This window comes from Microcaecilia unicolor, chromosome 1 (assembly GCF_901765095.1).
Source record: "Microcaecilia unicolor chromosome 1, aMicUni1.1, whole genome shotgun sequence".
NCBI classification, from domain to species: domain Eukaryota; kingdom Metazoa; phylum Chordata; class Amphibia; order Gymnophiona; family Siphonopidae; genus Microcaecilia; species Microcaecilia unicolor.
The window spans coordinates 39,270,700-39,286,766 of record NC_044031.1 but is presented as its reverse complement, the minus strand read 5'-3'; the positions used below and the strand labels follow the sequence as shown (position 1 = coordinate 39,286,766).

At 44.1% G+C, this 16,067-nt stretch overlaps 1 protein-coding gene across 1 annotated transcript in view; it reads left to right on the top strand.

Moving 5' to 3' along the window:
* The window catches only part of LOC115465678 (SCO-spondin-like), a 537,587-nt gene that overhangs the window by 308,619 nt on the left and 212,901 nt on the right, over nucleotides 1–16,067 (top strand). The window contains exons 67-69 of the mRNA XM_030196374.1: nucleotides 2,287–2,429; nucleotides 9,314–9,408; nucleotides 15,842–15,891. Coding sequence (XP_030052234.1) covers nucleotides 2,287–2,429; nucleotides 9,314–9,408; nucleotides 15,842–15,891 — 288 coding nt within the window. The remainder of the gene's footprint in view (nucleotides 1–2,286; nucleotides 2,430–9,313; nucleotides 9,409–15,841; nucleotides 15,892–16,067) is intronic.

The following is a 16,067-nucleotide window of genomic DNA, read 5'->3' as shown; positions in this document are numbered from 1 at the left end:
TAAATACCCAACAGAGCATAGAAATTCTGTAGGATCACCCAAATAGTATTCAAGCCAGAATATATATAACAATTTAAATAATGAAAGACCATATTTTACCAGCATGCAAAATAGCCTCCACACACATGGACCTCAGTTAATGAAAACTGAAACTAAAAGCCACAGTGCTTTTATAATGGCTGACTTTCTGCCACATTTGGAGTGACAGCTGATGCCATTTCTCCACAGAGAGGCTAATTCCTACGGAGCAGCCGCGCATGCAGGAAAATGGTCCCGGATGCTTTCACTTTGTTTTTAGAGCTGATAGTGCTGCCGCCTGCCGACAAGCTTGAGAAATGATATAAAAGGATGATTGGGAGAGGGGGGGAAAGAGAGATCTGTGATGTTTTTATATGAAATCTGTTTGGGGGCGCGGCTGCTCCCATTGCGTCCCGTGCCCCCAACTATGCTTCTGAGCTTATCGTCCCAAATTTACAGACTTTAATTCCTGTTAAACTTTTATATCTAAAGAAGAATTTATTTGGGGCACTCTATTTACCATATAAACTACTGTGCAAGATCATAACTGCATTATTTTGCAATCTTATCACTCACACAAACACACAACAAAGATTAGCCCTTTCCTCCTGCAGACTACCTTATAATCCCTGGTGGTCTAATGGTGTAGTCAGGACAGGAGTGATCTCCAATTGCTCTGGCCTGTGTTAGCTCTGCTCTCAAAATGGCTGCTCTGACCTCTTGAGGGGAATTTTCGAAAGGGACGTCCAAGTTTTGATGAGGATGTCCTCGCAAAACGTCCCCATCCAGGGGTGGGGAAACCCATATTTTCAAAACAAGATGGACGTCCATTGTTTCGATAATACGGTCAGGGACGCCCAAATCCTAAAATTTGGTTGTCCTTAGAGATGGTCATCCCTAGACTTGGTTGTTTCTGATTTTCGGTGATAATGGAAACTAAGGACACCCATCTCAGAACCGACCAAATGCAAGTCATTTGGTTCTGGGAGGAGCCAGCATTTGTAGTGCACTGGTCCCCCTGACATGCCAGGACACCAACCGGGCACCCTAGGGGGCACTGCAGTGGACTTCATAAATTGCTCCCAGGTACATTGCTCCCTTACCTTGTGTGCTGAGCCCCCCCAAAAAACCCTAAAACCCACTACCCCCAACTGTACACCACTACCATAGCCCTAAGGGGTGAAGGGGGCACCTAGATGTGGGTACAGTGGGTTTGTGGTGGGTTTTGAAGGGCTCGCTGTTTCCTCCACAAACATAACAGGTAGGGGGGGGTGGGCCTGGGTCCGCCTGCCTGAAGTGCATTGCACCCACTAAAACTGCTCCAGGGACCTGCATACTGCTGTGATGGAGATGAGTATGACATCTGAGGCTGGCAATCAATATTTTTAAAGATGTTTTTTGAGGGTTGGAGGGGGTTAGTGACTACTGAGGGAGTAAGGGGAGGTCATCCCCGATTCTCTCCGGTGCTCATCTGGTCATTTCGTGCAAATTTTTGTGCCTTGGTCGTAAGAAAAACACGACCAGGTAAAGTCATCCAAGTGTTCATCAGGGACGTCCTTGTTTCTCTCGATTATAGGTCGAGGACGTCCTAGTGTTAGGCATGCCCAAGTCCCACCTTTGCTACGCCTCCGATACACCCCCTTGAACCGACGGAAAGCAGTTGGGGATGTCCAAAATCAGCTTTCAATTATACCGATTTGTACGACCCTGTGAGAAGGTTGCCCATCTTCCGATTTATGTTGAAAGATGGGTGTCCTTCTCTTTCGAAAATGAGCCCACTTGTGGCAGTCCCACGAGATTGCCGCTAGAGGTCATGGCCCCCATTTTGAGAACAGAACCAGCATGGGCAGGAGTGACTTGGGATCAATTCTGCCTTGACTACATCCCTATCTTGCCAGGGTTTGTAAGATAGGCCCAAGGGGGGCATCTGCATATGGGTGAGGGGAGGCGAAGGCAACTCCTATTTGGAGGGGAGGGGAGGGAGGGAGACAAATAAGACAAAACATACATTTTCAGCTTCCACTGAAAATACACAGTCACTTTCGGCCAAAGCCTAAACCATGTCCATAGCCTTTTGGCCGAAACTGAAACTGGGCAGAAAAAGGATTTTGGGCCAGTTTCGGCACCGTAATCAAAACCAAAACTGAAATTCAGTCAGCTTCTAGGGCGTTTTTGTTGTTGTTGTCTGGGCTTGCCTATCCTTTCTACAGATGTTGACATGTCCTTCACGCTCATATATAACACTGATGATTTCCTCCTCTGCTCAAGGTGAAATACCAGGAGTGTGCTCTGATGGGAAGGTGTGGATGGACTGTGCCCATGGTCCAGCTTCCTGTGCTGATTTAAGCACTAACAACTTCAACAAGACCTGCCAGCCTGGATGCTACTGCAGTGGTGGGACAGTTTTGCTGGTGAGTGGCAGCTATCCACGAGTGTCCAGACTTGTTAGTCTCACTGTTTCAACTCCTGCAAGTAGGCCCATCAGTAAAGTGATGACGGGCATTTATAGTGGAGATCCTGATTGGCTGTAGTTTCATGGTGACGGTCACCTCTGTCATAGGCACTGATCAGCTAGAGAACGGTAATAGTCATCACCTCTATCAGAAGTCTTTCTTGCTTGTTCTAATAGCTCAGTGTCACCAGGTCTTGGAGTAGTACCATTAGGAATCTGTGTACGATATCTTATTCCCTGAATGCAGATATTTTGGATTCTTCTCCTTAAATCTGCTCACCTTGACAGGAAGGCTCACACGGTTTTAATAAATGCTCCATTTTAAAGCATGATGGACAATGTGTCTGGAGATAGAAAATGAACTGGGCCAGATTAGCAGTTAACACTATATTGAGATACATACACAGTTGGTTTGACAGAAGGTTCATCAAATTGAAACTTCTCTTGATTTATTTATTTACATTTTTTAATCCACACTATCTGCAGTTTTAAGTGGGGTACAGATTTACATACTGATGCTGATGTAGAATCTTCTCATAACCAATTCATTTTATTTCAATGCCAGATCCGTACGAGATAAGAATGTGATCATAAGGGACCTTATTGATGAAACACAAGTAGGGTTTGTTTTTATTACTGAGACTTGGCTTAATGAATCTGATTCTTTAATCTTAAACGATCTTGGTCCATCTGGATATACTATTTTAAGTTTTCCTAGGCTGGGAAAAAAGGGTGAGGGTTTAGCCTTACTTCATAAGACATTTTTAAAAAATTGTCTTATGTGATTCTCTCAGTATTCCTGGTCTTGAAGCTGTCTCTTGTAGATTGTAAGATTCCTCTGTTTGCAGAATTCCTCTGTTTCTGGCTCTCTGGGTTTTATTTTAGTTTATAGACCCCCAGTAGCCTGGAACAAAGTAGGACAATCTTTTGTAGATTTTATTGCGCAACAATTATTATCTTTTGAATCGTTATTGCTTGGTAATATTAATCTCCATTTGGAGAATCAGTCCGACCAGGATGTGGCAGATTTTCTGTTTATTTTTAGACATCCACTCAATACATACTTGTGATTTGAAGATTACTGATGATAAGGTCATAGTTTTGATTGGTTGTCAGTCTTAACAGGCTTTCACGCCTGTTTGGAAGTTAAAGATGTTATTTGGAAACATGTCCCACGGTCCAACTATTATGTGGCTGATTTTACTCTTTCCTTTTCTTTTTTTTTTCTTTTCTTTTTCTACCTGTTCTCAGTTCTGCCCCAAGTATTATACAATTCAGGTGTAAGGTAGATCCTTCCCAATTTTGATGGTGTGTTTTCTCTAAGTTTGATCTCTCTACTACAACTGACCTTTTGGTGAACTGGCATGACCTTCTCTCTTCAACAGGGGAGAGTCTGTCCCCATTAATTACGAAATTTAAACCACAGACATCAGCTTCCCTGGTATAATAAAGATATTGCCGAGCTAAAGAGATGTTGTCGTAAACTGGAACCTCTTTGGAGGAGAAGCAAAGACTAGACTGCTAAACTGAACTGGAAATTAGCTTTCCGGTGATATAAAATAGCATTACAAACTGCTGAGCAAGCCTATTATTCTGCTCAGATTGAAGATTGCACTTTAGATCATAGGAAGCTGTTTCAGCTGTTTTGAAAATTGACAACTCCTTGTTTGAATAAGGACACCTTACACCCTAGTCCATCAGCAGACTCTTTGGCTATTTATTTTTTAGAAAAAATTGAGAGAATTAGAACTATTATTCCACCTGAGCTTGATTCTATTGTTGATCTTCAAGATCAATCTAATGTTGCTGTATGTCCTTTTGACAGATTTTGGACTGACTTTCCCCCTCTTACATCTCATAAAGTTAATTACACAAATTGTCTAAATCCAATTGCTTTCTGGACAGTTGTCCCTCATTTCTTATGAGAGACATTCCAACACAGATAATTTACTGGCTAACTTCATTGTTGAATGATTTCCTACTATCAGGTTCATTTCCACCTCAATTGGGTAGCATTACCTATAGTTAAGAATGCTTTACCAGCCAGTTATAGACTGGTAGTTGGTCGAGTATAAATACCATGTCATTATTATCATTAAAAAACACAATATGACAAGAGTGGAGGAGTGGCCTAGTGGTTAGAGCACTGGTCTTGCAATCCAGAGGTGGCCAGTTCAAATCCCACTGCTGCTCCTTGTGATCTTGGGCAAGTCACTTAACCCTCCATTGCCCTTACTACTACTACTACAAATCATTTCTATAGCGCTACCAGTCATACGTAGCGCTTCATAATTGAACATGAAGAAAAGACAGTCCCCGCTCAAAAGAGCTTACAATCTAAATCAGGACAGACAGACAGGACAAATAAGGGATAATAGGACACATAGGGAAAAGGTACTATTGAACAGAGGTAGACAAGATAAAGGTTACGAGCAGGTGACAGGTTAGGAATTGAAAGCAGCATCAAACAGGTAGGCCTTTAGCCCGGATTTGAAGGCGGCCAGGGATGGAGCTTGATGTAATGGCTCAGGAAGTTTATTCCAGGCATAAGGTGCGGCGAGATAAAAGGAACTGAGTCTGGAGTTAGCGATGGAGGAGAAGGGTGCAATTAGGAGAGATTGCCTAGTGAACGGAGTTCCTGGGAAGGAGTGTAGGGAGAGATGAGGGTGGAGAGGTAGTGAGGGGCAGCAGAGTGAATGCACTTATAGGTTAATAAGAGGAGCTTGAATTGTATACGGAAACGGATAGGGAGCCAGTGAAGTGACTTCAGAAGAGGGCTGATAAGGGCATAGCGACTTTGGCAAAATATTAATCGTGCAGCAGAATTTTGAACAGATTGAAGAGGACAGAGATGGCTGAGTGGAAGACCTGTGAGAAGCAAGTTGCAGTAGTCCAAGCGAGAGGTGATGAGAGTGTGGATGAGGGTTCTGATAGCGTGCTCAGAAAGGAGAGGGCGAATTTTGGCGATATTATAGAGGAAGAAACGACAGGTTTTAGCAATCTGTTGAATATGTGCAGTGAAGGAGAGGGAGGAGTCGAAGATGACTCCAAGGTTACGAGCAGAAGAGACAGGAAGAATGAGCCCTAGGTACACATCTCACCATTGCCCTCTTATCTTATATGGTGAGCCCTCCAAAACCCACCAAACACCTACTGTACCCAACTGTACACCACTACAATAGCTCTTATGGTGGCAAGTGTCACCTATATATGGGTACAGTAGGTTTTTGGTGAGTTTTGGAGGGCTCACACATTCCACCACAAGTGTAACATTTAGAGTGGGATGTGGGACTGGGTCCCCTTCTCTATCAATTGTGAAGCGCTGCGTATGACTGATAGCGCTATAGAAATGATTTGTAGTAGTAGTAGTAGTGCACTGCGTCAATCACTAGGCTACTCCAGAGACCTTTTTGCTGCTCTAGTAGGATTGGTTATAACATCTGAAGCTGTCATAGAGGCTGGTATGTACTGTTTCTTTCACATCTTTAGGGGGTGGGAGAGGGTTAATGACCAGGGGTCATGCCTTAATTCCTCCAGTGGTCCTCTGGTCATTTAGGGCACCAGGTCTAGATGAAAACGTTTAAATTGTAGCCTTGGACATTTTTTTTGTTTTGTTCCATTATAGCAGAAAAACATTCAACTGTTGAATGTTTTTCTGCTATAATGGAACAAAACAAAAAAAATGTTAGGAATGCCCAAATCCCATTCCCAACACATGCCCAGCATGCTGCCTTGTGATTTGGATGTACTGCCAACGAACTGCATAGAAAAATGTCTAAAAAATGTGTTTCGAGAATAGCAATTTGGATGTTTTAGCAAACGTTCAAGTGCCTCTTTGTGCCGCTTTTTGGACATATTTCTGTTTTGAAAATGAGCCCTTTATAGGCTTATTTTCAAAAGAGAAGGACGCCCATCTTTTGACACAAATCGCAAGATGGGCGTCCTTCTCACAGGGTCGCCCAAATCGGCATAATCGAAAGCCGATTTTGGATGTCCTCAACTGTTTTCCGTTGCAGGGATGACCAAAGTTCATGGGGGCGTGTCAGAGGTGTAGTGAAGGTGGGACTGGGGTGTGCCTAATACATGGGCGTCTTCGACCGATAATGGAAAAAAGAACGGCGTCCCTGATGAACACTTGGACGACTTTACCTGGTCCTTTTTTTCTTACGACCAAGCCACAAAAATGAGCCCTAAATGACCAGATGACCACCGGAGGGAATCGGGAATGACCTCCCCTTACTCCCCCAGTGGTCACTAACCCCCTCCCACCTTCAAAAAAGAATTTTAAAAATATTTTTTCCAGCCTCTATGCCAGCCTCAAATATCATACTCAGGTCCATCGCAGCAGTATGCAGGTCCCTGGAGCAGTTGTAGTGGGTGCAGTGCACATCAGGCAGGCAGACCCAGGCACATCCTCCCCCCCCCCACCTGTTACACTTGTGGTGGTAAATTTGAGCCCTTCAAAACCCACCAGAAACCCACTGTACCTACATGTAGGTGCCCCCCTTCACCCCTAAGGGCTATGGTAGTGGTGTACAGTTGTGGGGAGTGGGTTTTGGGGGGGGGGGTTTGGGGGACAGCACACAAGGTAAGGGAGTTATGCATCTGGGAGCAATTTGTGAAGTCCACTGCAGTGCCCCCTAGGGTGCCCGGTTGGTGTCTTGGCCTGTCAGGGGGACCAATGAACTACGAATGCTGGCTCCTCCCAGAACCAAATGGCTTGGATTTGGTCGTTTCTGAGATGGGCGTCCTCGGTTTCCATTATCGCTGAAAATCAGGGTCGACCATCTCTAAGGACGACCATCTCTAAAGTCAACCTAAATTTCGCGATTTGGGCGTCCCCGACCGTATTATCGAAACGAAAGATGGTCGCACATTAAGTTAATTAACATATATAATGAGTTTTAACGCACATTAAAATGTTTTATCCAAAATACGTGACATGAATTGAAGAAAGGTCTGAAAATTATTCTCCCCTTCAGTCAGTTTGTAACCAGCTTCCAAATGTTATCCTTAAACTCCCATCTGTCTTAACACCCCCTCACCCCCCGATTATATACATGGCACCCAAATTTGGGCTAATGAACTGTTAACCATCAATAACAGGATGCTAGCAACCAATTATTGATGTTAATTGGCACCAGTTAGGTTTTGCATGCGCATATGGCTGTGCACTATTCTTATTTTTTTATTTTTTTGTTACATTTGTACCCCGCGCTTTCCCACTCATGGCAGGCTCAATGCGGCTTACATGGGGCAATGGAGGGTTAAGTGACTTGCCCAGAGTCACAAGGAGCTGCCTGTGCCTGAAGTGGGAATTGAACTCAGTTCCTCAGTTCCCCAGGACCAAAGTTCACCACCCTAACCACTAGGCCACTCCTCCATTACCACTAGGCCACTCCTCCTACTATTTGAGATTCTACATGGAATGTTGCTATTCCACTAGCAACATTCCATGTAGAAGTCGGCCCTTGCAGATCACCAATGTGGCCGCGCAGGCTTCTGTTTCTGTGAGTCTGACGTCCTGCATGTACGTGCAGGACGTCAGACTCACAGAAGCAGAAGCCTGCGCAGCCTTCTACATGGAATGTTGCTAGTGGAATAGCAACATTCCATGTAGAATCTCCAATAGTAGCAACATTCCATGTAGAATCTCCAATAGTATCTATTTTATTTTTGTTACATTTGTACCCCGCGCTTTCCCACTCATGGCAGGCTCAATGCGGCTTACGTGGGGCAATGGAGGGTTAAGTGACTTGCCCAGAGTCACAAGGAGCTGCCTGTGCCGGGAATTGAACTCAGTTCCTCAGTTCCCCAGTACCAAAGTCCACCACCCTAACCACTAGGCCACTCCTCTCTCCTGGCTTAGGACCATTGATTGTATCAGGTTGCGAAATGTTCCCCTCGGGAAGAATTGCTTCACGCATTTGATTTTCCATATTGAGTGGAACATTTTCTTTGTTGTGGATGTCACTTGGCTCTCTAGTGTTAAGTTGCGGTCCATTGTAACACCGAGGATTTTCAGGCTGTCTGAGATAGGGAGGGTGTAATCTGGGGTGTTGATAATTGTGGGCTTATCCACGCTGTGTAGGGATGAGAGGATGAGACAGTGTGTTTTTTTCTTTGTTTAGTTTTAGTTAAAATGCATTTGCCCATGAGTCCATGATGTTCAAGCTGATCTTGATTTCGTTGGTGATATTCTGTAACACTGGGCACCTAAATCCCATAATATGCAACCCAAAAGGGGATGTGGTCATGGCAGGGGCATGGGCGGGTCAGGAGTGTTGTCCACAAAGTTGCATGCAGTGTTCTAGAATAATGGGTCCCTTTGCTCACCTTGGGCACCTGGATTTACACCAGGTTTCAGTAGGAGTAAGTCTGGCACTCTTTATAAAGTAGGGCTCAAAACCGATCTTTTCCAGTGCCCATTTTTGAGCACCTTTATAGAATTCCCTTTTCTGTGAGTTACTCCTGTATGTGAATTCTGGGGGCCGTGGTCATTTCCATCAAGGCAAGTAGAAAAGAAGGAAATGACCCATGCCACTTCCTGTTGAGCACAAAAGAGGCAAACCTAACTGTCTATACAAGTGCTTTTTCCAGGGGGAGGGAGGGAGAAAGGGAAAAGTGAAGGAAGGGTGAGGGGAAATAGAGGGAGTGAGGGAGTGGAGATGGTGTTAGAGGGGTTGAGAACCAAAGATAGTGCAAAGGTGAGGTAGGATGAACACACATAAGACTAAGTGTAGCCTTTTCTCCTGCCATACTCTGCATAGGGTAGGAAAGACCCTGTATCTAAAGGATTCACCTGCAGCATTTCACCACAAACCATTTTTTATCTGTTTTCAGAATAACCGCTGTGTTCCTGAATCTGATTGTCCCTGCACAGAGGATGGAGCACTGTATGAACCTGGGGAGATTATTCCAAGAGGATGTAACAATTGGTGAGTAATCTGATCTAACCTAGACACATCTAGGAGAAAAGAGGATCCCAAAGACTCTCCTTCCAGCCACACATCCATTTGCTGTCCATCACATCCCCATCCAAGAGCATAGGTGATCCTAGAGACTCTGCTTCCAGACATCTGTCCCTTTGCCATCCATCACAAACCCATCCAGGAGCAAAGATAATCCCAGAGACTCTACATACATCCCTTTGTTCACCATCACACACCCATCCAAGAGCATAGACAATCCTAGATAGTCTGCTCCCAGCCACACATCCATCCAAGGACAAGGAGGATCCCAGAGACTCTGTTCCCAGGCATTTGTCCATTTGCTGTCCATCACATACCCATCCAAGAGCATAGGTGATCCTAAAGACTCTGCTCCCAGGCACACATCTACTTGCTCTTCATCACCCATCCATCCAAGAACAAGGAGGATCTCAGAGACTCTCTTCCCAGGCATATGCCCATTTGCTCTCCATTACACATCCATCCAGGAGCAAGGAGGATCCAAGGCAATTGCTGTAGGCCCTATACCACAGAGGGCCGCAAGCCTGCTTGATGCTCAAGGAATCCAGCAGTCTGGTGGGCTTTGGGATGCCCTCTCAAATTTCTACCCTGGGACCCAGCATGTCCTATTCCAGAGAGTCTGCTCCCAGACACACATCCGTTTGCTCTCTTTCTGTTATCTCTATTGCTTTATGATCATTCTTTGCACTTAATTTGCCCCCTGACCTGTCCTTGCTATGGAGAAGCTGCCTCTAGGTTGAGATGGACAATCTCTTCTATGACCATTCCTTTCCTGATCTCTGATTTCAGCCTGCTGACCTCAGTGTTGGTTGGTGACAATCTGGGGGCAATTCTATAAGGAGCCACCTAGATTCAGGCACAATGCCAGTAGTCTGGTCATTTATATACATATGTCAAAAGTGTAGGTAGATGACAATAAACTGATCATATGCTATTCTGTAAGTATGTGCCAATCTTTGATTGTGCTCAAATGATGCTCACTCAAAAATAAAGAAAGATGGAGGAAAAAAATATATACTGCCCATATTACAAAGGAGCTAACATGTTGCTGCCGTTGTAGACCAACTGTAATCACTGGCTCAAAAAAACTCCATCTTCTGTGAATGCATACTTCATATTTAAAGTAAATTCAATTCAGTTCAGTTCAGTGCCATTTAAATGTTAAATGTTTAAATACACAGTTGAGAGCTACAGTGCAGGAATTTACAAGATCCTCTGATGAAGCCATTGGTGAGATGGGTCCCGTCGGGATCGCAAGTCCAAAATAAGTTTACCCCACTCTGTGTGCTTGCATATAAACCACTCAGGAGACAGCGAAGGTGATTCAATAAAACGATGTTGCTGTATGGTCAGAACAGTTTATTGGTCAGCAATAGTGACTCAGCAGTGACGACTCGACATGGCTGTGTTTCGGCCCACTGGCCTGCCTCAGGAGTCTTCCTATAATATGTGGCTGGGTCTATCGGCATCACTTCCTGTAATGAAGTATTCCTATACTGAAAATTTGTTCTAGACTTCGGACAAAGACTAGCTGTCATAAGTCTAGAAGACATTTTCAGCGATCAAACCAGGAATACTTCATTACAGGAAGTGACACTGATAGACCCAGCCACATATTATAGGGAGGGGAGGGTGCTAGAGTTGCTACTGGTAGGTGGGAGGGAGAGGTAAGGCTAAAGATTTTGTACCGAAAATGGCTTTCAAGGGTGATGATGTGGAGGAACTGAAACAAATATTGGTGATCCTGGAAGACGTACTGAGCAAATCAACAAATTAAAGAGTAGTAAATCTCCTGGACCAGATAGCAACATCTAAGGGTACTCAAAAACTCAAGCAAAAAATTGCTGATCTTCTGTTAGTAATGTGTAACCTGTCGTTAAAATTGTCCGTAGTACCTAAAGATTGGAGGGTGGCCAATGTGACTCCAATTTTTTAAAAGGGTCCCGGGGTGATCCGGGAAATTACAGACTGGTAAGCCTGACATCAGTCCCGGTAAAATAGTGGAAACAATTATAAAGAATAAGATTACAGAACACATAGACAAACATGGTTTAATAGGACAGAGCCAGCATGGGTTCAGCCAAGGAAGTCTTGCCTCATCATTTTGTTTCATTTTTTTGAAGGCGTGAATAAACACATGGCTAAAGGTGAGTCAGTTGATGTAGTGTTTCTAGATTTTCAGAAAGCTTTTGACAATCCTCATGAGACTCCTGAGAAAATTACTCATAGGATAGGAGGCAATATTCTGGTGTGGATTAGGAATTGGTTATTGGACATAAAACAGAGAGTAGGGTTAAATGGTCATTTCTCTGAATGGAGGAGGGTGAACAGTGGAGTGTCGCAGGGATCAGTACTAGGACCGGTGTTATTTAACATATTTATAAATGATATTGAAATCCGAATGACGAGTGAGGTGATTAAATTTGCAGATGACACAAAACTATTCAAGGTTGTTAAAACACATATGGACTGTGAAATATTGCAGGAAGACCTTAGGAAATTTGAAGACTGGGCATCCAAATGGCAGATGAAATTTAATGTAGACAAATGCAAGGTGATGCACATTGGAAAGAATAATCCGAATCATAGTTACATGATGCTAGGATCCACCTTAGGGTCAACACCCAAGAAGAAGATCTAGGTGTAGTTGTAGATAATACACTGAAATCTTCTGCTCAATGTGTGGTGGTGGCTAAAAAAGCAAACAGGATGCTAGGAATTATTAGGAAAGGGATGGTGAATAAGATTTAAAATACTATAATGCCTCTGTATCACTCCATGGTTTGACCTCACCTTGAGTACTGCGTTCAGTTCTGGTTGCCATATCTCAAAAAAGATATAGTGGAATTAGAAAAGGTTCAAAGAAGAGCGACCAAGATCATAAAGGGGATGGAACTCCGCTCATATGAGGAAAGGCTAAAAAGGTTAGGGCTATTCAGCTTGGAAAAGGGATGAGTGGAGATATGATTGAGGTCTACAAAATCCTGAGTAGTGTAGAACAAGTAGAAGTAAATTGATTTTGTACTCGTTCCAAAAGTACAAAGACTAGGGCACAGTCAAGGAAGTTACATGGAAATACTTTTAAAACAAATAAAAGGAAATATTTTTTTCACTCAACGAATAGTTAACGAATAGGTAATCTCTGAAACTCTTTGCCAGAGGATGTAGTAATGGCGGTTAGCGTTTCTGGGTTTAAAAAAGGTTTGGACAAGTTCCTGGAGGAAAAGTCCATGGTCTGCTATTGAGACAGTCATGGGGAAGCAACTGCTTGCCCTGGGATTGGTAGCATGGAATGTTGCCACAATTTGGGTTTCTGACAGGTACTTGTGACCTGGATTAGCCACTGTTGGAAACAGGATACTGGCCTAGATGAACCATTGGTCTGACCCAGTATGGCTGCTCTTACGTTCTTACTAGTAAAAAAGGCCCGTTTCTGACACAAATGAAACGGGCGCTAGCAAGGTTTTCCTCGGAGTGTGTATGTTTGGGAGAGTGTATGTGAGAGTGACTGTTTGAGAGTCAGAGTGAAAGTGTGAGTGTGTGTGTGTGAGAGAGAGAGTGAGTCTGGGTGTGAGTGTGTTTGTGAGAGAGTGTGTGTGTGAGAATGTGAGTGTGTGCAAGTGTGTATGTTAGACACAGTGTGAGAGAGAGTGTGTGTGTGTGTGTGGGCGAGAGAGAGAGTGTGTGTGAGACACAGATTCTCTGTGAGAGTGAGTGCATGAGACCAAGCGAGTGTGTGAGTGACTGTGTGGCACATAGAGTGTGAATGTGATACAGTGTGAGACAAAGTGTGTGAGAATGAGAGTCAGAAAGACATTGTATATGAGAGAGTGTGAGCCCTGCCCTCCCAATCCATGCCCATCTGTCACCTGTCCCCTCCATTCATCCCTATCCAGCAATTCCCCTCTCTCCCTGAGCCCTGCCCTGCAATCCATATCCATCCATCCCCTCCATTCATCCCTATCCAGCAATTCCCCTCTCTCCCTGAGCCCTGCAATCCATATCCATCCATGCCCATCTGTCCCCTCCATTCATCCCTATCCAGCAATTCCTCTCTCTCCCTGAGCCCTGCCCTCCCAATCCATGCCCATCCATGCTCCTCTGTCCCCTGCCCCCTCCATTCATCCCTTTCCAGCAATTCCCCTCTCTCCCTGAGCCCTGCCCTCCCAATCCATGCCCATCCATGCTCCTCTGTCACCTGCTCCCTCCATTCATCCCTATCCAGCAATTCCCCTCTCTCCCTGAGCCCTGCCCTGCAATCCATATCCATCCATGGTCATCTGTCCCCTCCATTCATCCCTATCCAGCAATTCCCCTCTCTCCCTGAGCCCTGCCCTCCCAATCCATGCCCATCCATGCTCCTCTGTCCCCTGCCCCCTCCATTCATCCCTTTCCAGCAATTCCCCTCTCTCCCTGAGCCCTGCCCTCCCAATCCATGCCCATCCATTCTCCTCTGTCCCCTGCCGCCTCCATTCATCCTTTTCCAGCAAGTCCCCTCTCTCCCTTCCATGACCCCCCCTCGCATCCATGCTCCTCTCTCTCCCATATCCCAGCCTGGCCCGCCCTCTTCTCTCCCCCCTTCGCATCCATGCTGTCGTTTCTCCCCTGCCCTCCCGCTCCCATTGTTCAACTTTACTGCCCATTCTCTTCTCTCTCCCCTATTTCTATTTTTTTTTTCTTCTTCTTTTTAAATTTACCTCCGTGGCGGTTCCGGCAGCGCAGCGTCAGGGAAGGAGGCGGCGCTCCCGACGTCTCCAGCCTTTCCTTCGCTGTGTTCCGCCTTCTTCTGACGTCAAGGATGACGTCAGAAGAAGGCGGAACACAGCGAAGGGAAGGCTGGAGACGTCGGGAGCGCCGCCTCCTTCCCTGACGCTGCGCTGCCGGATTTGTTTGTTTTTGTTTCCGCCCTCGACATCATGACGTTTGACGCGAGGGCGGGGCAGAGACGGCTGGGTGGCTTCACACCACGAACGCCACGAACCCTACAGCCAGGGAGTGACGTCAGATGGCTTCAGAACGTTGTCCTCATTAGAACGTTCACGGTGCGTTTTATTATATTAGATATACTCATTTTACACAAGCTGCTGCAACACTCATAAGAATATAAGAACATAAGGGTTGCCATCCTGGGACAGACCAAAGGTTCATCAAGCCCAGTATCCTGCTTCTAACAGTGGCCAATCCAGGTCACAAGTACCTGGCAAGAATCCAGAACTGTAAAACAGATTTTATGCTGCTTATCCTAGAAATAAGCAGAGGATTTTCCCAAGTCCATCTTAATAATGGCTTATGGACTTTTCTGTTAGGAAATTATCCAAACCTTTTTTTAAACCCCGATAAGCTAACTGTTTTTACCACATTCTCTAGCAATGAATTTCAGAGCTTAATTACACATTAAGTGAAGAAATATTTTCTCTAGTTTGTTTTAAATTTACTACTTAGTAGCTTCATTGCGTGTGCCCCAGTCCTAGTATTTTTAGAAAGGGTAAACAAGTGATTCACATCTACCCATTCCATTCCACTCAGTATTTTATAAACCTCTATCATATCTCCCCTTAGCCGTCTCTTCTCCAAGCTGAAGAGCCCTAGCTGCTTTAGCCTTTCCTCATAGGGAACTCGTACCATCCCCTTTATCACTTTCATCACCTTTCTCTGTACCTTTTCTAATTCTACTATATCTTTTTTGAGATGCTGTGACCAGAATTGCACACAATATTCGAGGTGCGGTGGGACCATGGAGTGATACAAACATATTATAACATTCTCGTTGTTTTCCATTCCTTTCCTAATAATTCCTAACATTCTGTTTGCTTTCTTAAGGTTTTCATTGTATCATCAGCTCAAACATTGATGACTTATGATCCTGCTATACTGAGTCAGAGTTTTCATGCAGAGAAAACATTCAAATTCCTCTGCTTTCGAATTCACGTTGTCTCCCAATAATTACAAATTGTTTGACATATTAGTTACTATAGCACAACGTATGATTCTAAATAATTGGAAAACCTCTTCAGTATTAAATGAACATTTCTGGTGGCAATCTGTTCTAATGTACCACAAGCTAGAATTGGCTTCCGCCACATTCACAGGATCAATAATTAAAACAAATACTGTATGGTCTCCAATTGCTTCCTATCTTGATTCCATTACAAATGAAACTACATAAATGATAACTACCTATCTTATATTACTATTATAACTATAATTATATAATTCCTTGGCACACTATAATCCATTATATATCTCCATAATGCATCTTTATTTCTTTTGGTTAATGTTATGTACTATTTACATTGTACTAAAATCAATAAAAAAAATCTTGAAAAAAAAAAAAAAATTCCTCTGCTTTCTTTGTCCTACTGTTTTACATTAAACCCTGATTTTGTTTTTATCTCCCCAGTTCTTGTCTCTCTGGAAGAATTTCCAACTGCTCACAGCTGCCTTGTGATGGTGAGTTTGGACAGACCCGAAGACAGGGCTGCCAATAGCTCTTTTTTTTTTTTTTTTTCAAGAGACGCTAATCCAGATCTGGTTTTTCCCCACTGCATGACTGGGTAGTTGTAGTTCTGATTTCCCATTGATTTCCCTAAGAAAAGCAAGACTACAAATCCTTTTGCCATGGGGTA